Consider the following 25,457-nt stretch of genomic DNA (forward strand, 5'->3'; position numbering starts at 1 on the left):
ATGGCCCTGTATTTATAGATATAGTGCAACAGCATGCATGAAAAAGACACCTGAGAACATCGTTCTCGGTCATTCTTTAGTAGGTGCGGTGGTGGGGGGGGGGGGGGGGGGGTGGGATAGATATCGAACAGACAATACCTCTTTGTCATCCAACTCCACGCATACAACGGGATTCTCGTGAATGGAGGTTGGCTTGAAATGAGCTGGCAGCCTTTTCCCTTTCATTCTCGTTGTCTCTCTTCTCCTTCCGTTGATTTTTTTAGAATTTCTTCTTCCATTGATGTGTAGTGCAAGCGCTATCTTTGAACCTTTTCGTTAATAATCTCCTTGTACGCTAGCTTTTGAGGTTGAAAGCAAGGTAATGACTTGTTGTCTGCTTCCTTGATTCGATCATGGCCATTTGATCAACTGGCCTTCTCTTGAATGGGTGCGGTTGGTTAGATCCACCGCACGGTGGAAAGTTTTAGCTCCACTGAAAAGCGGTGAGCAATACATTGTAGTTAGGCTAATAATTTCCATCATCTTAGAATCCTAATCGAATCTTGTACTCTGCTATGTATTGCTCTCGGCCCCACTGCAGACTTCAGATTTTCCGCTGCCCAGGGGACCTAAACTATATTTTTAATTACCCATCTCATTCGCTCACATCTGTGACAATGAACCACACTAATTAATTAGGATTTCGTGTTCGAGCTTAAGAAGCATTCTTGGCTGGGATATTACACCACCAATAATGCTAGTGGCGGTCACGGACTGGTGTAAGATTATTTTATAGTTGTTACTGCTGTTACGTGTGGCCTTTGTTTTGGATTTTAAGTCGCAAGGGGCATTGGACCTTCCTATTGGTTTCGGATAGGTTAAGAGGGAATGCCAGGTTCTACAGGATAAGCTGAGGAGATAGGTGCAAGTGGAAGAATAGCTGTCGCTCTCGTTGGAATTTATTTATATATGAGTTAATTAAGATGTATGACAGAAGGTATAACATATTATTTTTGTGTGGTCTCCTTTTATGTATGGCCCGTGGGGCTGAAGCCAACTTGCACATCGGTGAGGACAAACGCGACAGCAACGTCGAATATAGCGAGTGATCGATCGGGTGATGTGCACTCAAGCAAACAGCGTGGGTACAGTAGGTCATCAGTGACGTGCACTAAGAGAGAGCTGCGGATTACATTATTGTTTTGCTTGACTCTAGAATCCACTTCTGCTAATGATTTTGTGTTGCCCACACACAAGATTAGGAGGAAGCCGATGAATTATCTTCTGATTATTTGATTAGATGAAAACAAGGAGGCTATAACAAAAGATGGGGGCCGGGAATCTGATCAAAATGCCCCATCATATAAACAGAGTTCAATAGAGAAACCACCCGATATGAAATTTGGTTTGATGTGGTAGGTGTATATCAATATGGAATATTGATAATTGCAACATGATCAGTCAGTGGACAGGCTACCCAAGATATCTGTTATGGACAAGTTTAATTATTTCGATAGATCAAATTGCAGAGACTGGTGATTCACATAAAATCAAGGATATATACAGCTTTTCAAGAAAGGAAGGAGCTTTGCGAGTAAAAGGCGTCGGGATTGGTCAGGCATGATTCATCTTTGAAATTAAATGAAATATAACATATTGTATCTGCAGCAATGGAGATTGTGTTGGCTACTATAACATTCCGTGGGCTTCAAAAGGATGGATTAGGGAAGATGATTGAAGTTTTATTTTAACTTGGGATTATATATTTATTTGAAGGAAGAGGATTTTTTTGTTGTAATATATATTGTAGTACCCATAATGCTAGTAGAGTCATGGACGTGTGAGATTAATATACATGTAACTTTTTAAAGTTAATTTGATTTTAGCATTTGCATTTTGTGTTTTAAGTTTTAATGGATTATGTATCTTTTTACTGGATTACCATAATTAGGTTGTAGGGGAGCATGAGATGAGCCTTGAATTGTGCCTGGATCTAAATGAGAGTTATAGTTGTGGCCGGTTTCCAGCTTTTGTCGAATAGACATATGTACAGTGAAGGTGTACGTTATGATATTATCTTTTTCTCTTTTTTCTTATTATATTCTTCACACATCGGACCTGCTTCCGCTACATGCTTTCCAGCCATACATTTTGACACTCAGAAGCGGCTCCCCTAATATTCCGCTTCACGTGGAGAGAAACGGATCCGTCCACAAATGGGTATCTGACCGTGCATTAATTATTCTAACACGAAAGATGCATGCTCGAGGAACACAAAAGGTCATTCCAAAAGTCACTGAGCAGGTATGTTGTCATCTCCCCCCCCCCCTCCATTGGAATCCTGAAGTGTACCATTAATGAAGCAAAAAGTGACCCTTTTCAGAGATTTTTCTGTGTTAGTAGCATTACTTCTAACATACTGTCACGTTGATCCTTAGCTTTATATGAATAGTTTCAGCTAAGGTACACATTAGCTCCAACCGAAAAGTTCGGTGCTTGTGCTAGCGAACTAAACATCAAAAAGCACTCTGCGAAGCACACTTGGCAAGTTCATTGATGCTTCTGACATGCTCCTAGAAAGCCATCAGTATGTTGCTGCCAGGCCGCAGCCGGTACGGCCAAAGTTGCCGCCTTAGTTTTGCTTCTTATAGCGAGTGTGGTTTACTAATTTACCTTGTTACGTTATCTTAAGGTTTTTTAGCGAATAAGATTGGGGTTGGAAAATGGGATTTAGGGTAACAAGATATTTTTTGGTAACAAGGATGACGATTTTTTTTTTTTTTTGTGGCATTTCCATAAAACTTGCATATAATCATATAATAAACTAATTGTTATGCCAAACCGGGGTATGCTAGATCACGGGCTAGCCAAGTCTCATCTTGATTAGACTTCAAACTCCGGCGGGGCTTAAACCGACGGGCGTATGCCCATTGAATGGCCCAGGTGGGTCGAGCCAACAGATCGACAGTGCTATTTAAACTTATTTGGGGCGAAATATCACGGAACATGTCCCACGCTACCGGACAAATCGGGCGTTTCCAACAAGCAGACACTGTTGGCTTAACTCATGAGTCGTGTCCTTCTGCCAACCGCCCATCATCATCATGTGAGGCCCACATGGGATACAGATGGATTGTTTTTATTTTTTATTTTTTGATGGAAGGATGCAGGTCTGAGTTGGATATTATGTAGCGTCCTCCTTTGGAACAACACTGGAAATTACTTTTCTGGGTAGGTCACTACGGTTAAGAATCCACCTTTGTTTTTCGTACCTCACTCCAAGAACAATTTTGGGAAAAAAAACAACACTAAATGACAATCCGAAGAGCCCAGGGTCCACAACGGTAACTGAAGATTACGATCAAGCTCTAACCCGCTTAAATCAATCTTCCACCATGTTTAGGAGGTCCAAATTTGACCAAACATTTAACCATCATAAGTTAACTCCCATGTGGACCATGGCCGCCAAGAGCATCGGTGCTGTACTGCCGGATCAGCGAGTCCCGCGACCCACCATCCAAGAGCACCCGATCTGAACATCGAGGGGCGTCAGGTTGCCGTCTCCACTAGGAAGGCGCCGAAGCCGGCAATGAAAATGACGTAAGAAGGCGAGCCACGCTTCGTCAACCCTGATCCAACATCAGCCCCACCCATGCAATTATATAACATATAGATCTATGTGCGCCAATCATATACAACTATTGCATGGTACATTTTTGGATTCCAATTGGATCAAAAACCAGCTAATTCCTCAATCATAAAGATAAGCAAATCTCCTTAGGCAAAGAAAAAACCCTTCTTTTACGTACAATAAAGAAACATTCGGTGCGGAGCTTCGAGCCGCTTAAGAGGGCATCTTCTTCATGTGCTTAGTGCTGATCAGCTGATGGTGGAGAGCGACTCATCAACGGTGGACAGCTGGATTCGAGAGGGAGAGGGCTGCCAGTCCAAGAAATTTGGATTCTATTACAAGATGCACTTCCTTAGATGTCAAACATATCTATCAGGAGGTAAACTCCACTGCTGATTGGATTGTGAATTTTGTTGCTGATCTTTGACCATCGCTTGCCAAATCAAGGTGGGGTCTGCATATCCCAGGTTAAAATCAGGCCGGGCCAAGCAGGGGTCCATCCAGTAAGAACAGGTTGACGGTCAACCTTGATGCAGCCCATTGCAACCCACTACTTTAAGTTATCGCCTAAGTTCTTCCAGCCCATTTATAAATTAGCCCAGCACAAAATGCTGCTAGCCTCTAGATCGCGCTGGCTGTGGGCTATCCCAGCCCCAATATTCATCGACACAAAACTAATACTGGATTTTTTTCCTCCCATTTTTTCAGTTGAACTAATATTGGCCATTGGGCACACATGGTGCATGCTTGAGCCAGCTAAATTTGTTGAGTAAATTGTATGACTTAAATGACATTCCACGACCAGAATTTGATCTTTATTAGAGAGCTGCTGACGTGCCGGTTCGACAAGGGCATTAGGTTCCGGTTTGTGGCTGTAGAGTGTAAAGCTTCTGATCATGCAAGGGGCTGAACGGATTTAGATGGTAAAACCAAGAATAATTTGAAACCCATTATTGCACAGGAAAACAGAAATAACTTTGAAGATTTCGTAAGTCTAATAGACGCTACGTCACTCACCCACATGAATGTCCATTATTTAAGCTAATAATGAAGCATCCTATCTTTTTCCAATGAAAATTTCTGATGAAATGCTGGAATTTCTTAAAAAGATGAGAGACCGGCAAGATCAAATTTGACACTATCGTCAACAAAGATCATGCAAACTGTTCCACCTGATGATCTTCAAACCATTTCAAAATGATCACTACTCCAGGCAGCACTTCTGATTGCTACTTTATAACCTAGTTACAAGCAAGGAGGCGGGAAAAAAGACAACAGCATCAAACACATGCCTCCACGACGCCTTTCCCCGGGCTCATAATAAGTTACTTATCAATTTTTTTCCCCCCTTGACAAAAGAGAGAATTATATGAAGCGATAATGTAATTAACCACCCACAAGCAGAGACTCGTTGTCCAGGAGACCAAGGAACAAAGAAAAAGGAGCATTCCATTATCCCGAAGGTAAATCTTACATGAACGCCGCAGTCCAAGTTTTTGAACTCATGCTATAGATTACTAAAGCGAAGCAAAGAAAGTGTACTCATTATCCACATAATGTGATTTTCCAGCTTGGATAGGATCAAGCAAGAAAATAGCATATTAAACAATAACCTAGTACGTTAAAGACTAAATATCCCCAGAACCGATGTTCTAAAGGTAGATGTTCTTTGGATTCAAATTCTTGCATCCGAGAAGCAAGCTGTCTTCTTTGTAGTCAAAACAGGCTGCATACCCAAAAAAAAAATAATAATAATAAAGCAATTATAATCTATCAAGTTACAAGTCGCATGATTGATTTAACTAGACTGCATATCTGCCTCACTTCAAAACCCAATTTAAGTTTTGAAGTCACTATACACTAATCAAAATTGGCTATGGTTGGCCTGATGATAATTACTCATAATACATAATTAATCATGGATTTTTGTGATTAACCATGTTAGGCCTGGATGTAAATCCTCTTTTGTATCATACCTGTTCAGAAATGAAATGAAATATATCTTGAACTCTTCAAGTTTGAACACTCATACCAGACCGAGTAGATAAGCAAAGTGATAGTCCTGAAGGTTTTCATAGCGCAAAAGAAAACATTTTTGACAAACAGGGGTCAAGAAAACCTTGATAACTTTGAGATATGACTATCATAACTGCGGTTTGGTATACTTCTCCAAGCACTTGTTATTTTATCCTGCCAATTTTCCAGTACCACATACTACGGCATTGAAGCAAAGTAATCTAGATTAGCAAGGGACTTACATCTTGCTTAAAGGAGCTCTCCTCATAAAAATGCATTCAAATCTTCTTGAAAAAGGCTAGAAGGTTCCCTTGCTTGGTATCCTTCCCACCACCTCTTGCTGATTTCTTGTTACCGCCCTTGCTCACTGGATTAGCCGGGCCACTGCTCCCCCCTACCTGAGCTTTATTAGCCACAGGAGGCCTGAAGTCAAAACCCGAAAAACTGAAAGTCACCAGCAAGAAACATCACTCATAAGTGCACCATCAATAATCAATTTATCCTAATAAATAATCATATAAAAATGGAAGAGCACTAGATTGAAGAACAAAATTTCAGCCAAAATCCAGTCAGCCCTAGACTTTGTTCTCTCATCCAGTCTGAGTTGGAAGAACTCCTACAAAGGAAACTGGAACCAGATTTGCACCTAGCTCAGTGTAGTTTCACTGATTCCATGTAATGGACATTCAACAGAAAAAGGAATGCATGGTACCTGGCTCAAAAATAGGAAGTAGCTGACCTACATACACATACAGTTCATATACAATGATAAAAGATGAAGAACCTTGTCAATCAAGATGAATACTCCAGTAAAAAAACAAGAAAACACGATAATAGCACATACACATCCCCAAAGTAAGAATCATAGAAATATTCATTAGGACAATTGCACATTCAACATTCAGTATGTTTTCCTCAAACGATACTGTAGTTAAAATCTTTTTCGCTGGCTGCAATGATAATGCCTAAAAGGTGAACTGCAAATCAAATGCAGGTAATATATATAATCCTGCAAATGAAGACAAATAAATGTAGATCCATATTTTCAGCCTGTTACGGTGTTGTATGAATAATGACTTGATAGAAAGTTAGGGTACAGTGTTGTTCATTGTATTCCTAAATGCATATGGCTATATAAAAATCATCTGCAATATTATATTTTAAGGAATCTCGGACCTATGCTAGACAAACATAACCATATGCCTGTCATGATCTCAGTTATATAGCTTGTGTTTGCTTACTGAATACCTGCTTCAGATTGGCACAACCATATCAAACCCCAATAAAGCGGCCATTTGGTCACTAGCAAGAAAAGAATGCCCAAATTGATTCTACGAAATGAACCATTAAATTCTTTAGAAACTTATTAATTCAAGCATATAGTTGAAACTTGGAGCCAGAAATTGAATTTTTATCAATCAAAATATTTATTAAAAAAAGATGTGCACCAGCATAAACATTCCTGTACAAAGGTACCAAAACAACAAATAGACTATGAAGCAGAGATGATCGATTTGAGGAGTCGTACATTGAAACTACAGATGGCAAGTAACCTCCTTAGAGGCTGTTTGGTTCTTGGGTTTTACCATTAAGGTAAAAATACAAAACCTATAAGTTTTAAGAGTGCTTGTTTATTTGTTTGTTTATTTTTGATGAACCATGTTTTCAAAAAACTGGCAGGTCATTAAACATGAATGTTTTTTATGGAAGAACAGGTATCCTCCTTGTTCCGTAAAACCATTTATGCTTGTCATTGACCCTACTGCAAGATAGGCTAAATCTGAAAGATGTTGAAGATTCAAAGTTTTTGTTTGACCAGTCAGATCGACTAAGGCTACAGTTACAATGAAACCTGACAAAAATAAATCAATAGAAAAGACCTCATGTCAAGTTCAGATAAAGTAATAGTCAGTGAATTGCCCGGAGAAGGAGACAGTAAAATGAAAACCAGAATTGGAAATTGAATAGACAAAAAGATTTGCATAACAAACTTTTTGTGGAACATATGACAGATCCAAGTGTTTAGGTTGTGTCCTTGTTTAAGTCAAGATATCAAATTGGCAGTCAAGATGAAAATAATGCACATTTACATTTTTTTTTAAAAAAAGGACAGTGATTGTAGAATTTTCATGTTACTCATTCTGCTCTTTACTCAAATACCTGTTCCCAGCATCACTTGTTGTTATATTCTTATCAGCATTATTGCTGGCAGCAGCTTCCCCTTCCCAAACAACCTCAGTCACTGAAAACAAATCAAATGTTGTAAACATATAAAAAAATATGATGTTTTCAGGCATGTCAAAGCTCATTAAAAATTGCTAATGATTAATACCAAAAAAAAAAATCAGAAATATTAAACTAACAGAGCAATGCTTATTAAAGGCTCAAGGGCACACTAGAGTGCCAAGATCCCTCAGAGCTTAGGTGCGAGGCACCAAGTCAGGCATGCACCATAGTGAATAAAGGCAAAATATATACATAATATGCATATATGTATGGAAGTGTGTGCATGCATTTGTATTGCGCTATATCCTAACCGGATAATGGGGGTCCAACATTGATGATATGAGCCTTGGATATGATCTACAACTTTTAGATTGCTAACAGACCAAAAATCATGTGATATGGAGACCTTTAGCCCATGCATCAAGTAGTAAAAAACAGAATCTAAAAAACAAGATACAGTGCCTCACCACTCAATGCATACGCTAGGGGCTTCCAAATCACATCATTTTTTGTCTCTAACCATTTTAAAGGTAGAAGACCACATCTTGTTCCCCTATCATGCAGTCACGACCGATCGAATCTAACTTTAAATCTGATTGATTGGATTCTAGTCCATTTCTACATGCACGCATGCGTGTTTTCTCCATGGGTGCCTATGTATGTATATGCGCTATATGTAGATGCATGTTTCTGAATATACATGCATGGGTATGCAGGTAGTTTGAGCATGTGTGTGTATTACAAAAATAAACACAGCACACAAATGTAGTGAAGGCATCAACAAAAGAATAACAAATATCCACCATGTTACGTGATGAAGACATCAGCAAATGCAGAACGTAAGACTGTCTGGTTTAGCATAAAAGATTTGATATTTGGCTGTCAAAGCAAGATCACTGTTCCTCTTCAGCTTATGTTTAATCACTATGCCTTCAATAAATTTTTAGACTTTCCAAAATCAGAGTGTCATATGGATGTCACTTTACAATGCCTAATCAATTACGTTATCCAAGAGTTCTTCACATTCAGGCCCACATAGAAGTTATCCTCAGAGTTCAGGGCCCTTTCTAACAAATTTCTAGTTGATTCTTATTATGTTTCAATCATCAGAGTTGAAAAATTTTTTTAACAATTTCCATAATTGCAATCATGTCAAGCAAGAATTGATTGATTTATCCCTTAACTGGAATACATTTTCTTGTGAACAAGATACATTAAGGAGCAAAGTATAGTAGAATACCTTCCCTCCCTCTCTCATCAATTCGTGTCTTTAGTACTTTTTTCCTTTTGGGTGAAGTGGTAGCAGTACTGGTTGACTGATTTTTATCTGTGATCCTTTCTGGGGCATGGTCATGAGTCTTCTGTTGCAAGGAGATTCCAGCAATCATGTTCTTGCTTTCACTTCTTATGTCCACCTCTGATGATGATCCAGAATTTATCCCTTTGACGTTTTCTTGATCATCCCTCAAGATGTCTCTTTTCTGCTCTCCAATATCCAAATCCTTTTTCTGACCAATAGGAAGATCTGGAGATGCAAGACTTACCACATTTTCCTCATCATCATCTGAAAAATCTATAACAACCCTTCTCTTTCTGCTGTTTGCACCATTTGACTCCCTCTTGCAGTTTATATTAGGCACATCATCATCACTGCTGGCAGCATCTGCTGCTTCATGTGCACAAATTTGAGCATCTGCAGTAACTGAATAGCATTTTAAGAAAAACCTGAGTGAAATTTGATCAGCATATGCATGTTAGGCAATTCTTTTTATATACATGCGAAGTGCGATATAAGCCGCTATGATGCATAAAGGAGAAGGGTGTTAAACAGATACATTGCAAGAAAGAACATGAATATATGGCGCATGTACCAGCAGTGTCTGGAACATCAATAGTTGTTTCCATAGCAGAACCAGTGGGCTTTGATTTTGCTGAAGCACGGCCCCACAAATTAGCTAGTGATCCAGTACTTCCAGATAAGGCTTTCTCACTTTGACCTTTTGTTTTGTTGGTGCGAACAGCAATGCCAGATTCTTTGACAACTGAAGGCTTACTGCCCTTATCAATAACTTCTGGAGCAATCTTATCACTTTTCTCACTAGTGACTGCGGTAGACTGCATTCCATTCTTTGTACTCAACTTTCCTGCTTGTCCTTTTTGAGGAGGTTGAACAGGCTGTTCTTTTACAATACTATTAAATTTTGATTTCACAGGTACTCCCATACCATTAATGGGCTGAGCTGGAGCAGCACCAAGTTCCCCATCAAGAGTACGCTTGACGAAGGAAGTTGAAATACTACAAAACCTGGAGAAAGAGCTATAAAAATCAGATAAGTATTTATCAGACATGTATGCTAAAATATAATGTTTGTATTAACTTTTCTAAATTGCAACATACATATACCACAAAAATATGGTGATAAAAGCAAGTCTAACAATGTCCATATAAGAAACTTTTCAGCAAGATAAGGAAATATTGTCCTGCCTGTTATCCCTCAAGCAATTTTCTTCAGTCAATGGCTGACTAAAGAACTCCTCTGCCTGTACAAATTCAGCATTCCAAAGCAGTGCAAGATCCTCAGGGATGCAAGCTTGGACGCTATAAACCTGAACGGAACATTTATCTTTAAATTCTTCTTTCACTTCTGCACCAAAATAAAATAAAACCCCCTCAAAATGAGTCAATTGTAAGATAAAACTATAAAGCAAAGTGCATAACAGCACAAAAACCAAAAAACTGCTACCTCACAGCATGAAATTTCATGCAAAATGTAAATTTCTAATGATGCAATGTATAAGAAAAAAAATTAAATGCCCCTTATTGGCAACATTCTTCACACGAAATTAGTTTTGCTACTATTAAAAAGAGAATTCAGACACTATACTGGTGGAAAAAAATTGCTTGGACAAGCAACCTTAATAATTAAAACCATTCATTGATGTTTGTTCCATTGATAGCCTAAACGGGAGGTTTTGGTTTTGTATGTGTGTTGGGTGGGGAAGATCCTTGCTAGAAGTTTAAACCATCTGTTAAATGCATCTGCTTAATTCATCATAAAAAAACAGTGATTAAAGCAGCAACCCTGCAAAAATATGACATGCAGACCTAACTTGAAAAGGAGTGTGTGTTCAATATCCTCGTTTTTTCATGTTTGCATGTGTAGTCCAAGTGTTTTTGGTGTGGATGTGCATCTCAAACCAGATATGTGCATATTATTGGGGGCTGTTAAGCAACACATATTGATCAGTTATCAATGCCAACACCAATCTTTCATAAAGAAAGTAGCACGAGTAAAAACAGACAAAAGTTCAAGCATGACCACAGAAAGTTTATAGTCACTAAGTTCAAGAACCCTCAAAGCAAGAGGACTTTGAGGTTAAGTATTATCTTCATGATCACCATGAAAAACATCACAAAGCAGTAGGGATGGCAAAATTAATCCGACCCGATGGGTATACACCCTACCCGAACCCGGTCAAACCCGAAAAATAGGGTTTGAATGGGTTTGGGTTCGGGTTTGGATAAAACCCGAAAACTATAATACGGGTATGGGTAGGGTATGGGTAGCGTTATTTTCTACCCGAACCCGACCCGAACCTATGGATATGGGTAATACCCGAACTCATATCCGAATATATATATATATATACATATATACATATCCGAATATATATATATATATATACATATATATATATATATATATATATATATATACATATATATATATATATATAATTATATATATGTATGTATGTATATGTATGCATGTATGTATGTGTGTGTGTGTTAGAAGTGTGTATGTGCGTATGTATGTATGTATATATATATAATTGGTAATTCTATTTTTGATTGATAATATGCATAAAATTATTTTACTTTTTTTTTGCTATAGAATGGATGGGTATGGGTTGGGGGATGGGTATCTCTTTTCTTACCCGATTGGGTATCGGGTAGGGTTTGGGTATAGGGTATTAAGTTCGGGTTTGGGGATGGGTAGTATACTACCCGACCCAAACCCTACCCATTGCCATCCCTACAAAGCAGTGGGCTAAATGGGGTACCAGCAGACAGCAAACATGTATGAGGACAACACAATGCTCTGGAAGCTTAAAAGAATAATATATGCAGAATTGCAAACATTTAAACTCTCAAAGAATGAAAAATTCCATGGGTGCGCCTTTTCTTCGATCTGTTATGCAAAAGGACATTAACAATCTTGGCCTAATCTGAACAACAGAAAATACTAAGTAAAAAAAAAAAAATGATATCCTTCTCACGCAACCATAATACCTGCAAGTTTAAGGCCTGAAGCAAGTTGTACATGATATGTCTGAGGATTGCTTTTTAACCATCCAGACAGTTGGTATATGACTTCCAACTCATGTCCATACTTGTCAACAAACTCCTGAAGCAACCTAAACACAAATATGAGAATGTTAGGGACATTTGCATGTCATGTTAAGATTGAAAACATCCAAAAATTGCACCTTTTGGCATGATTTGAAGACACTGAGAAGTTGCGACTGAGCCACTTGTACGAAACCTGAGAAGTCATATTGGATCAAAATTACAGTATCATCATCAGCTATCGAAACATCCAAATGACCAATTCTACTGATCAAAAGTGGAAGAAGCTGGTTAAGCATAGTAAATAAACACAGAAAAAGAAAGGGACAAAAGAGGAAGGGAGGGGGGGCACAAAACAACATCAATGAACTATAAGTCAATGAATAATTAAACAAGATTGCAATAATTTACAGACTCAAAATGCACATCAACCATGATTTATTCGACTTAGAAGAATGCAAATGTTGGCTGTATCCTTGATTTTCACACACACACAATCCAAAAAAAAAAATGTGCTACTCTCTCTTTTTTTTTTTGGAGGGGCAGGGGAGACCCACCTGTTTTGTTGAAAAGAATAGTACAAGTCACAATAAAAAGAGAAAAAAGAGATGAGAAAATGCCAGTGAAGGTTCATAGTGAGGCTTTGTGGTGTCATGAAATTTCATCTGACAACAATCAAAATCAAAAAGTTGCAAAAAACAAAAAAAGAAAAAAAGCACTTTCCCTGATCCATAATACGGCTTTATGTAGGCACCTAGGTCCCTGATACAGACCACTGAATGTAAAGAAACAGGTGAAAGAACATGATCAGAATGTGTAGAAGAAGGAACAGAGACTATTGAAAGCAAGAAGTAGAAAGAGATTGGTTGGAGAAAGGAAGCGGAGAATAATGTGGAAATCATACAAAGATGTAGAGCTCACTCTATAGATATGATAGCACAAGAAGCTATTCCAAAAATCTTAAGTTACATAAGCAACTCTGCAACTTAGAATGAAGTCGATTCTCTTTTGTAAATCTTTATAATTTTTTAAAGAAGAATTAAAAATAAAAGGAAGACACCCAACTCCAGCTACCTGTTATTTCAATTTAAATCAATCATAGCACCAAACTTATCTTAACCCTATATACTTTGAGTTAAGTTTAAACCTATGTACTCCAACCCTAACTCAAATAATATCTGCAAAAACCAAAATACTGATGAAAACATGTGCCCCTACACAACATCCTAGGCCACCCATTTAATTGCACATTAATTATTTTGAAAACAATATTTCTTCTTTCACATATTACTCCTTGAGTTGCACCAAAGCTGTTGTTTGCTTCTTTTGGATCAAACATGCCCCACTCCTACATTATATGTTGTAATTGAATCATCCTCAAGGTTTTTTCCATCTTGTTTTTGGTAAAAAACATCGTGACCTCTTATGCAGGTAAGCTCCCAAAATGGCTTCTCTTTGTTAAGTCAGTTCTGCAGGCAACTATAATGATATGAGAGTCAATATCAAACAGCAGAAGAAATAATTCATTCTCTAAAGGTTTCATACCAAATATGACATACTCCTTTTCCATGACCTGAGTTGTCTTGGTGCTCCTTTTAATTGAATGTAACCATAGCCTTCCCAAAAGAATGTTTGCCTCAACCATGGTAAAATATTAAAGTGATCTTCATTTTGAGACAAAATCTATCAGTATTCTCCCCTGGAAAACATTTTATAGTAACCACAGGCCATATCTAGTCCTGTTGACCAATTTTTTTAGAAAACCACTCGTTTAATCAAAGAACATATCATCATGCCTGTAAAATTCATGGAGGAAATCATCATACATGATCATTGATATCTATCTCCTTACCAAACCACAGTTTCAAAAACCACTGGAATGGGACAGTAGGACCAATACCATACCATTCTGGCATGAAGCTGGCACCGATACAAACGTCGGGATGCTAAAACAGCCTTACTAATATGTACGGTCTGTATTGGTATGTATCAGCAATACCATACCAACCATTCTGATTGATACCAATAGTTTTTCAGTTTTTTGAAAACTATCAGTTTCAGCATGTACCATTGATACTGCTACCGTATAGATACTGTACCATTCTGATGCAAAAAAAAGAATGGAATTCCACATTGGTATTTAAACCTTGTGCCAAACATAATTTATATGATTCATGGATTTTTTCCTCCAGGCACAAACAGTGTTCAACTTCCAGCTTACAGTTTTTTTACAAGCATGTGCTTGTTTATGGCCATTCACATGACATGCAACCGATCCCCTAGCTAAAAAGCTTCAAAGTTATATGTTTCTTTGGCACCGTTCATGATCTTGCCTCCGCTCAATATATGATACGAAAAGCCAGGAGAATTCCCATTTGATAAGATAGCTTTCTAGCTTTTGAGTATCTTGTCAGGGTTTTGTTTTGTGATTTTACATAAAACATCACTTGAGATGCTTCGCTACCTGTTCTTCACATTATTTCAAGTCCCTCCTTAGTTTGTAAAGTGCTTGCTCTTCCTTCGCTAATCTTTTCTTGCTGTAAGCAATACAACTCTGATTCAATTCATTGCACATACACCATATATATGAATCATAGTGCTCCTACTTTTCATCTCATTGCGTTGCTGATTTCACATGGCCGGCCCTTCCTATTTGAAAAGAAGAAAAAAGTGATCCAAGAACCTTGGATAATGAATGCCGATAAAAGAAATTTTCACACTAACCTGTCAAAAAAAAGGGGGAAAAACTGACTTCATCATTGTCAGTGAATCTTAAGGACCTATTTGGCATCGTTTATTTTGTGATTTTTGATTCTATACAAATTAGAGAAATAGCGCGAGAAGATTGATGTCCAAGATAATGCACAAAATTTCTGCTATCGCTTGCTCTTATTTCCGCTCTTTTCTGAAAGAAATAAAGCTTTGCTACGAAGAACTCTCAAGATTTAACAAATAATTTGGAAAAATAAAAAGGTTCATAATACATGCTGTTCAGCCCCTCTTCTTGGATTTTTGAAAACAAAAACAGAGAACAAGAGCCATATCAAAAGAGCCCTAGCTTTTCATTCTAACCAAGTATTAAAAACCCTAGACTCGGTACCATTCCAGCCCTGGATCAACAAAAAGACGAGGAGCGCAAAAAGAGAGGACAGAAGAAGGGGATTGGACTAAAACGAATAACAAGAATAGATATGTTTAACAATGAAATTATTATGAGGGAGTATGCGAAGTGTGATATATATTTACCACGTGGAGTTTATCGCAGACGAGAGCTTGGATCTGGGGAAGGATATCTAGGGCTCTGCCTTCCGGCATGGATTCGGGCAAGAAATTCCGGATCTCAGCCCTAGATGCCGGAGATCAGAGATGAGAGGCGGCCACGAGGGAGGAGAGAGAATGTTCGCGCCGAAAGAGAGGAGAGAGAAGGTTCGCGCCGAGAAGGCTCCGTTTCCCGCCCTTCCCACGGCGATGCTCCAGTTGGGGAGGTTATGGAGGGGGAAATCTCGCACGCGCGAGCCGCATGAGGATGGAAGTGAACCGACAAGGAGGGATATTTGAACTGGGGTAGTCGAAGAAATTATTCGGGCGAATCGGCGGAAAGCCGAAAGGATGAGCAAGGAGCAAATCCACTCGATTGGCGGCCGTCTGTGGCGAATCGACGGAGATATTATAGCCTCCGTATTGCATCCACTAGGTCCGATTGGACCGCATCAAATCCAACGGTGGATAACATGCCGCATTATTTTTTTTTTTTATACAAAAGGGCATTCACATTATTTTTATGTGAGTACAGTCCAGGAGGTCAAAATACAGGATGTCACGCTATTCTCACATGAGTACATCTCTGATCTAAACAATGACAATAGCAAAATCATCCTCCACAACGATCCTCTCCGCATGCATTCTCAGTCATGTGTAAGTGATATCCATCCAGATGGCCTAAAGCTTCATGCCAGGAACTGACGGTTCAAATAGAGGAGACCCTCCAACTGCCGGTAGCCTATCCTCAGGGCCCCGGACACATCGTCCGTATCATCTCTACCCCCCTGATACTGTCATTAAAGTTGATTTTGACGAAGCCTGAGGGTGGGGGCTCCCAAGAGATGAAAAGCATCCTACAGACCACTGCAGGAGTAGTAAGAAAGCCCCAAGAACTCAAGTCATCAAGGAACTGTCCGACAGCATCAAAGCGATAGTACTCCTTTACCAGATAATAGGCTTTTTCCAGCACCCGATGTGCGGGAACGATCTCGGCATCAAAAATCAGGCTGTTCCTCGACAGCCAGATCTGGTAGGCGATGTAGGCCAGCCTCCGAGTGGAGCCATGGCAGATCACACCAAAAAAGGAAGAGAGACAAGAGCCAGAAGATACGCCCCGATATGGGCCACCCGCCATCCGCCAGTTCAAGCACACCCTAGGACAGCGAAGAAGGGCATACTCCATAGTCTCATCCTCCATCCCACAGCTCGGGTAGATGATCGATAGCTCCATGCCCCTATCCCTGAGGAGGGACCGAGTCGAAAGACGGCCCCAGGCGACCTTCCAAAGGAAGAGTTTGATCCTGGGGTGGATAGCAGCTCTCCAGATCCAGGTCGTCTTGATCTTTCTCTCAGACACTAGTTTATACATCGTAACAAGCTCCCTGATAGGGACCTTGGCGCAATAAGACTGGCCCCACACCCTCAAATCCTAACTCTGGTGGATAGGGATGGGGATAGCAAGGATCCTATCAGTAAGCTGGCCTCCAAACAGTCGGATGATGTCTTGGGTCCTTCAGCCTCTGCTGTCTTTAGTGATCAAGTCACGAATGCGCTAGTCATCGCCCACCTCCGTACTGACGAATGTCGGCCAATGGGAGAGAGGTAGACTAGAGATCCACACATCCTGGCTCACATCAATCGAGGTCCTATCGCCAATCAGCCACCTAAGCTGGGCCTCCACTATAAAGTCGTGAGTTCGAATCTCCCTCCAAATGAAAGAGCAATTGCGGTCTCCTCGACTATGGGATCCCTGACTCCAAGCCCCATAGCGAGCTCCCATCACCCTGCTCCACAGACAGTCGGGTTGGGTAAAAATTTCACAACATGCCTGACAATCATCACCTCTCTCCTGAGCAATAAAGACTGGATCCCCGAGCCCCCACCACGCACGGGCTGGCAGACAACTTCTCAGGAGAGACAACTTGTGTGGAGCTCCACAAGAAGTTTTGGAACTATTGTTCCAGACTCCTGAGACAAATGCAAGGCACAACAATATTCACAAGTAGGTGACCGGAATGGAGCTCAGAACTGACTTCACGATTGTAGCCCTCCCATCATAGAAGAGAGCGGGCTTGCCAGCCATCGAGGTGCTCCTGAATCCCCTGCTCCATGAGCCTGCAATCAACCCTCCACAGTCTCCGACCAGTGATGGAGACACCAAGATAAGTCAGAGTCTTGATCTGCTTAGGAATCCCCAGCCTATCTCGAATTGTGTGCTTCATCTGGACCTTCATCTTTGGGTTGAAGATGATAGTGGACTTCTGCAGATTCACGCACTATCCGCATGCCCGACAGTAGGCCTCCAACATAGATGCGAAGCACCTTGCCTTGCATAGTGAGGCTCGACAGATGAGCAAATAGTCATATGCAAATAGAAGATGCGATGGAGGCTACATCCCAGGGGCAGGCCAGTAAGGCTCCAACTCATCCTCTGGACTGCCATCCGAAGGGCACAAAATAGAGCACCAGCACGTAAAATAAACAAGGATAGAGAGGACACCCTTGCTAGAGGCCGCTAGTCAAGTGAAAAAACTCTATCGGAGAGCCGTTGATTAGGATGATAAAGCTCAAACCTTTCACACAATCCATAACCCAATCAGTCCACCTATCACAAAAGCCAAACTCCTGAAGCATCACCACACAAACCTCCGACTGATCCAATCGTACAAGCGCTCCTTGTCTAGCTTGATCGCCATCAAGCTCTGACAAACAGGAGCCTGCTGCAAGTCATGCATAAACTCCTAGACAAGCAGGACATTATCAGTGATGCAACGACCACTGAGAAATGCCCCTTGCTCTAGGCTAATCAGGCGTGGTATGATCGGCTTCAAGCATCCAACCAGAACTCTCACACACACCTTATAAAGAGTGGTGCAAAGGTTGATAGCCTAAAGTGCCCAAGTGCCGATGCATCAAGTCTTTTTAGGATGAGGATGATCAGCGTCTTCTTCCACTGCTCTGGTATGCCTTTGGCCTCAAAAATCATCTGCACGACCTCAATCACCTCTACACTAATAATCGACCAATATCAACGGAAGAAGAAGGGTGGGAAGCCATCCAGCCCTGTGGCTTTATCTTCTTTGAGAGACCAAAGGGCCCCATGTACCTCATCAGTCGTCATAGGATAAGATAGGGCCTCATTCTCCTCATCAGAGATACTGCAAGTAGGGCGGCACCCCTAGGACAGATCATCCCCACCCAGAGGAGCAGTCCAACGAGACCTGAAGAACTGAAGAATCTGATCTCTGATCTCGTCGCTATCCTCCACAACACTGCCATCGGTGTCCTTTAGCTGCCTGATACTATTCGAGGATCTCTTGACATCGTGGACTGATGAAAAAATGTGATGTTCTGATCACCTTCCCTAATCCACTACATCTTGGACTTCTGTCTCCAAAGTATCTCTTGCTGTCTCAAGAGAGAATGATGCTTAGAGAGCTTGTGATGAAGCTCCCATAGGTCCAGCTCCATGAGACCACCCTCATGGTCCTCTCTTCTTTGCAGCTCTATAATGTCTGCCTCCACCCCCTTGAGTTATTTGAAAATGTCACCTATTTCAAGCCGGTTCCATCGAATTAGCCTGGGTCTCGCCAGCCCAACCTCCTAATCACCTGATATCTCGCATCTCCACGAACCGATGTCCTCCACACCTCCTTAATGAGACCCCATAATCTCGGATATAAGGTCCAAAACTTCTCAAATCTGAACAGAGCTCTGGGTAGACGAAGCGATCAGTAGTGATAAGGAGCGGACAGTGGTCCAAGACTATCCTTAGTAGGTGGTGCACCTAATGCTTAGGGAACCACTAGAACCATGCGGTGGTTGCCAAGGTCCGGTCAATCCTCTCCTAAAGCTTGGCTCCCCCAAGATGGTTGTTGCACTAGATAAATCTGGGGTCAGTATAGCCAAGATCAATCAATCCCAGGTCGCTAATGAACTTCCTGAACTCTCTGGAGTCAATGGTATCTACATGCTATCTGCTATCTATTTTCTTATGGGGCCCCACAATGCAGTTGAAGTCCCCGACAATGAAAAAGGGTAGACCCTGCATCACCAGTCTGACTGTCTCGAACCAAAGGATCCTTCGCTCCCTATACTCGGTGCTCGCATACACCTCATATAGTAGCTAAAGATCTCCTATCCGCTTGGAGATAACCAAAGCAACCTGCTGTTTACATTCGTGGAAAGCATCCATCTTGATACCGCCATGATGCTACGCACCATGATCCCTCCAGCCACACCCCTGGACTCTATGATATAAGAGCACCATGATGGCGAAATCCATCTCTTGGCACGGGTTAGGCTGCTCCCCGACAATCATATCTCAAGCAAGATACAAATATCAGGACCATGTTGCTGGATAAATCTTTCGAATATCATTCGGAAGGAGGGCTTCCCTGCCTCACAGGTGTTCCAGATTAGCAATCTCATTGGGAAGAGTGGCATGGGGGTGGGTCAACTCCCATGACCCCCTCCATCCGAGTGTCATCCTCTGGTTCCACTATCGTCGATTCCCTATATGCTGGCCCCCTTCCTCTCCTTGGATGGCCTGCCTCAGTTGGACCATAGCCTCATCATGGTCCATGCCCTGCCTCTCCAACCTAGGGGAAAGAAGGGGTGGGTCGCCCTCTACCACAGTCACCATCTCTTACTTAGGGTGCTCCATCTCCTCTACCTCAACATCCTCTGGAACCACACTCATTTCCCCATCCCCTGTGGTCCCGACTGAAAAGAGAAAGACCTCCGGCCCTCATGAGACAACAGACACCTCCATCTAAGTCTCCAGATAAGTTGGGGCCTTACCCTTGGCTCTATTTGTGGAGGACCGGCCTTTTTTTGCTTTCAAGAGACCCTTTCCTCTTGCTTTTGGGCTTCTCCTGCACCCGACCCACCTCAAAATCACTGGGCCGGGCACACTTGGGCTGGGTATGGCCCACCCCCATTTTCCCCGTCCGTGCCTTAGCAGCCCACGCCGCACGGGCTCTCCCTCATCTCACGGTCTGCCAGTGGGCTGAATATGTTGGCAGGCCAGGCCGCGTCCGCACCCACCATCATGCCCACGCTTGCACAGATCTTCGTGCCTCGCCCTGGCTCCAATCCAGCCATCGAACTAGGGGGGATCATTATCGTGCAACTTTGGTTGGCTTCAACCAGCCATTGGATTCCTCCGTCAGGTTGACTCGGTCCGAGCCGTCCTGAGTTGGTCCTATTTCGGATTGACCTAGCCTGGTTTCGACCTTAGGGGTCTGAGTTGACTTGACCCCTTTTCTCTCCTCTCCACCACCAGCCTCCAATCCCGACAGCCACTATCGGACCGCAATCAGCCATGGCCCAAACTCTTCCTTCCCTTCATCGCAGACCACGTTCTCCGCACAGAGGCCCATCGAGGAGTTCCCCCCTTCTCCACTGGTTGGGCATGCCGTCGGTGTGTGGAAATGGCCGCATCGCAGACACACACCATCCGAGTTTTCATAGATGAACCTCTACCATCGGGGGCCCTCTGGTCCTTAATCAGCACCCCCGATCACAGCGGCCGTCCAAGGTCGATTTTGATGCAGACCCATGCGAAATCGAGTCACCGCTGCTCTATCGTGCATTCATCTATCACCACCATCTCCCTCGCTAAAAGCACGATGCTCCAGACTGCCGCCTCTCCCCAAAGCTTCGTCGGGAGCTGCGGTAGCCAGACCCATACTAGGGTCGATCGGATCGTGCCCCCCGATGGGTGAAACCGTGGTCGTCAGGGCTCCACCGCCATGGCTTGGCCTGCCACCACCCAGAGAGTGCCAAAGACTGCATCCCTGTCTCCTTCGTCAGCAAACCAGAACAGGAGGTGGGCCCGATCCAAAATGAAGCCCGCCACCACCCCTTCACTCCAACCTGTGCCTGGAACTCCTTGATCGCCGCTTCCACCCCGGCCCACTCATCGCTTAAGGCTCTTGGCCATCACTGTCGTGGCCATCCACTCCTCCGTATCCGCCCACACCTCTTCCTTCGAGAGCTGGACCAGCTCCTCGATCTCTGCCAGCGACGGTTGCAGTGAGACCCGCATCGAGCACCCATTCCCCACCCTCCTCCATGCCATCTTTGACAATCACTCACTGTCACAGCCCCTAATGATTTGCAGGGTTGCTCCCCATCTTCACCGATGTTGTCGACCGTCGAACCCAGTCGAAACGCAAGTGATCACCCGAAAGAGAATCGAAGCATAAATCTCAAAGCACCAATAGAAGTCGCAACGGTCACTATTCAAAACCTTCTTTCTCAGCAATCTTGTGCTATCCCTTATATTTCACCAATTTCTAATTACACGCTCTCCATCGTGCACATGCTCCGAAATTTGCCTTTGTTCACTTGCACCTGGTGCATGCAAACACTTGGCGCTGTTGGTCTAATTATTGGTTGGATCAGATCCAACAGACCATACCAAATCCCATGGTAGATAACATGCCACATTACTATTTCATAAATTCCGGATTGCGTGTTATCTGCCATGCATATGCACCGAGATGTGCCCTCATCCACTTGAACATGTAATAATTTCTCCTTCTCCTAATACACCAGCATATGAACGAACGCTTGTAACTAGCGGGGTGCATCACCTAGACATGGTGGAAGATATAATTTCTCATCTCGAAGGTTCGCATCGTGATTCGAGTTGGTTGCATTAGTTTCAAAGCTTTATGGTACATGTTATGCGTGGGCTAGGCTAAATAATGCAAGCAATAACTAGAATTTGGGATTGGAGTGCTCAATTAGGATTTTGGTTCATGTTCATTTGACTATCGTTGTTGCTTGTTCCTTGAGCATTGCTTGTACCCAAATTCTTTCTCCAATTAAAAGAAATACAAACAAGTTGATATCTTTGATGCATGTTTAAGAAAACAAAATAGTCAAAATATCAAAATGAATGTATGAATCATTAAATACATAAATCAAAAATCAAAAGTCAAAATAAAAATAAAATTAAAAAAAAATGCATGATAGAATAGGAAAATACGGGTTTGGAATAATGACGGACATCGGATAAGTAGCATAGAAAGGGAAGATTATAAAGCAAAATAATATCTAATTGATATGATAATCAAAAATAATAAAATTGATATTTTTATAAAGAATTTGATATTTTGAAATGTCAAAAAAGAATATAGAAATGCGACTACAAACTAAATAGAATTAAAAAAAATGTAACATAGTAAAAAAAGAATAAAAATACATATAAAAGAGGACAAAAAATAATCAAAAAGGAAATATTTTAAATGATTTGCTAATGAGATAAAAGAAAGTATATAAGTAAAGATAAAAGAAAAAATAAATTTAAAATAAAATAAAAATTTACATAAGATAATAAAATTTGGATCATAAAGGAAAATCTCTAATAAGGAAAACAAAATAAATAAAAATTGAATATTTAAAAAAAATAAATGTACGAGCAATAATAAAATACAATATATAGGGATTCGTAAAAGAAGGATTGAGATATCAAGTAAAGAGTTTCAGGCTTGAGTGAGCCGAGCTAGGTGGCTTGCTCGGCCTACTCAAGCTCAAAACTCTTCGAGCAGGCTCCATCCACTTAGCTCGGCCTACTCAAGCTCGAAACTCTTTGGGTAGGCTCCAATCGAAGGTTTTAGACTCAGAGAATTAGGTTGGACTTATTGAATTAGCAAAGCTCAAGCTTTGATAATAATGTGCGGTCCAAATCTTTTTTTTAATATTCTTATATTATCTATCTATATTTGATATATTTGTGGACTTATTCGATCATTATTTGTGATGTGTAAATTTTATAGAATAATAGATATGCGGCAAGTCACAACCAATATATCCTACTTGAAGCCTGAAGGTTGAAGCCCTAATTAAAATGTTTATCCAAGGTGAACCAATCATCTTAAGACCCTTTTCAAGGGAGATCGATCATCCTCGTTCCTTACAAAATGTCCACCAATACATCATAATTTCTCCTTCCATTCATTGTTATACACATTGACATACATAGTGTATAGAAATAACTATCCTTTACCAACTATATATAAAAATCACTAAAACCACGTAAACAATTGGTAGCATTGATCCTAAATTACTATAATTATTTTTAAAATAAAAATGCATGGGGGATGTGGGAGAGAAAAAGAGACAATAGAAAAAGAAATTTGTTTGGAGGACAAGGTGATTGAGAAGGGGCGGCAGAGAGGGAGAGAATGTAGGAGATGTAAAAAAGGAGAGGGATATAAAAGAGAGGAAGTTGAGATGAGAGAGAGAGAGAGCTCAATTTATCTGAAATTAGTTATTTTATTGATTTCTTTTTATCTTGGTTAGATAAAGTTTATTTTTTGAGATTCAACTATTTTTAAATAAGTCTTATTTTTTAGAATTCAACTATTTTTAAATAAGTTTAATCTAATCGACAAATGAAAAAAAGCACCTGCATGTGATAGAAGTGCAAAAATAAAGAGAACTATTTTTAACTCATTAATCATATTATTTTCATAGTGGTTGTTTGAGGGAGTCAGAAAGGAGCATGCTTCTTTTTTAACATTAGAGAATTGTAGGCCAGACTAATGACTCAAAAGCAATATGCTTGACAATTTATTTTTTCTAGACTAATTAAATTTTGGTTATAATTATAATTTTTATATTTTGCTAGAAAAAAAAACTCATGATTAAAGTATTATTCAAAATAAAGTTATTTAATGCTATGATAACTTGTATCAAAATGGGATATTTTAGTTTAATATAACCAGCAATTATCAAGTTTCTATCCAATTCTTGCACCATCAAATAAAAAAAAGAAAAAAAATGTGAATTGTTGAATATTGTATCGAAATCAGACAAACATATCATTAGTTGTTTGTTGGAGCGAGCATGACTTGATAGCTATCATATACTTTTAATTGGATATCTTGCAAGAGAAAATGAAGATGCAAATATAATAAACAACCCTCAAGTCCATTATATTTCTCTCATATTCAAATTATGTCTCACAAATATACACATAAACATCATGCAAATAAAAGAAATGGATGCCCGACTATTATACCTTGAGAAATCAATTGTGCGAATATTGATTGAACTAATCTCCAGCAAGAGAATAAAGAAAATATGAACAACCACATAAGTTCATATTCATAAATATCTTACCAAAATGAATATTTAAGGATAAAGCTCTATTTTTGAATAGTTTCAATTTTTTTAACGTACATCAGCAAAAATTCTTATCCAACACGTGTAGCATGACCCATGCATCTTTTTTTTTTTTTTTCCTTCTATTTTTTATTTTCAATAAAATTTTAATTTTTTTTAATATTCATTTATAGAGCATTTATAAAGTACAGTACTGTTGTTGAGAGTAACAAACTTGAAGGCGGTGAAGGGATCAATTCATCTTCATTGAAATCAAATAATTATTTTTACCAAAAAATCAAACAATTATTTACACAGTAAATCATAGCGGTGTATGAAAACAAATATCATGAGATATATTTAACAAAAGGACAGTCCAAGACTTCACATGTGATAATACCATCTTCTACCAAAAAAAACATAATAATAATACCATCAAATGCTTTGCAAAAGTCAACGCATGTCACGAGTTCCCTCCATCTTGTAAAGAAAAATGTACACCGCCCTCAACATGCAATAAATGCATGCACCCACCGGCTAGCGGTCCTCCAACGTTGGAAGGAAAGCTTTAAACCAAAAAGCCATGCCACACTTTCGTCAAACAAGCCAGCGGAAACGTTTCTACCAAAAAAAAATCTCTACGTATCTTGTCGTTTTCGAAGATTAAGCAAAGTGGTTGGTGAACCCGTGGCTTCATCGGAGTCTAGACTATACAATTCATCAGACACCCACTCCTCCAACGGCTACCCACATTGCTAATTCCGCACGACCCAAGCACGACGGCTAAAAAACACGTTTTGGTAACCTAAAACATAGCAACCACTAATAAATAACCATAAAGGGCTTGCACCCGCCATTATATAGGCGCCTGAG

General features: G+C 40.5%; 2 protein-coding genes across 5 annotated transcripts; both read right to left on the minus strand.

Moving 5' to 3' along the window:
- Window positions 1–5,038: 5,038 nt before the first annotated feature.
- On the minus strand, window positions 5,039–15,829 carry LOC105040593 (uncharacterized). Of its 4 annotated transcripts, XR_003800185.1 has the most exons (10): window positions 15,450–15,827; window positions 12,344–12,399; window positions 12,147–12,271; window positions 10,338–10,497; window positions 9,724–10,157; window positions 9,093–9,554; window positions 7,787–7,868; window positions 5,869–6,070; window positions 5,587–5,672; window positions 5,039–5,336 (listed from the first exon to the last, which is right to left on the minus strand). XR_003800185.1 is itself a non-coding variant. In XM_019848902.3 (9 exons), the coding sequence occupies exons 1-8, from the start codon at window positions 15,516–15,518 to the stop codon at window positions 5,905–5,907; spliced, it is 1,545 nt and encodes a 514-aa protein (XP_019704461.1). In that variant the 5' UTR covers window positions 15,519–15,829; the 3' UTR covers window positions 5,039–5,336; window positions 5,869–5,904. The 4 variants fall into 4 exon arrangements, 3 of the variants coding, with proteins under 3 accessions (XP_019704461.1, XP_010915487.1, XP_010915488.1); XM_019848902.3 differs by lacking the exon at window positions 5,587–5,672 and having other exon boundaries at window positions 9,093–9,545; window positions 15,450–15,829; XM_010917185.3 differs by lacking the exon at window positions 5,587–5,672.
- A 380-nt stretch (window positions 15,830–16,209) lies between these two features.
- LOC140856336 (uncharacterized) lies at window positions 16,210–16,833 on the minus strand. Its single transcript, XM_073253444.1, has one exon. The coding sequence runs from the start codon at window positions 16,831–16,833 to the stop codon at window positions 16,210–16,212; it is 624 nt and encodes a 207-aa protein (XP_073109545.1).
- Between the last annotated feature and the right edge of the window lie 8,624 nt (window positions 16,834–25,457).

This window comes from Elaeis guineensis, chromosome 3, assembly GCF_000442705.2.
Source record: "Elaeis guineensis isolate ETL-2024a chromosome 3, EG11, whole genome shotgun sequence".
NCBI lineage: Eukaryota > Viridiplantae > Streptophyta > Magnoliopsida > Arecales > Arecaceae > Elaeis > Elaeis guineensis.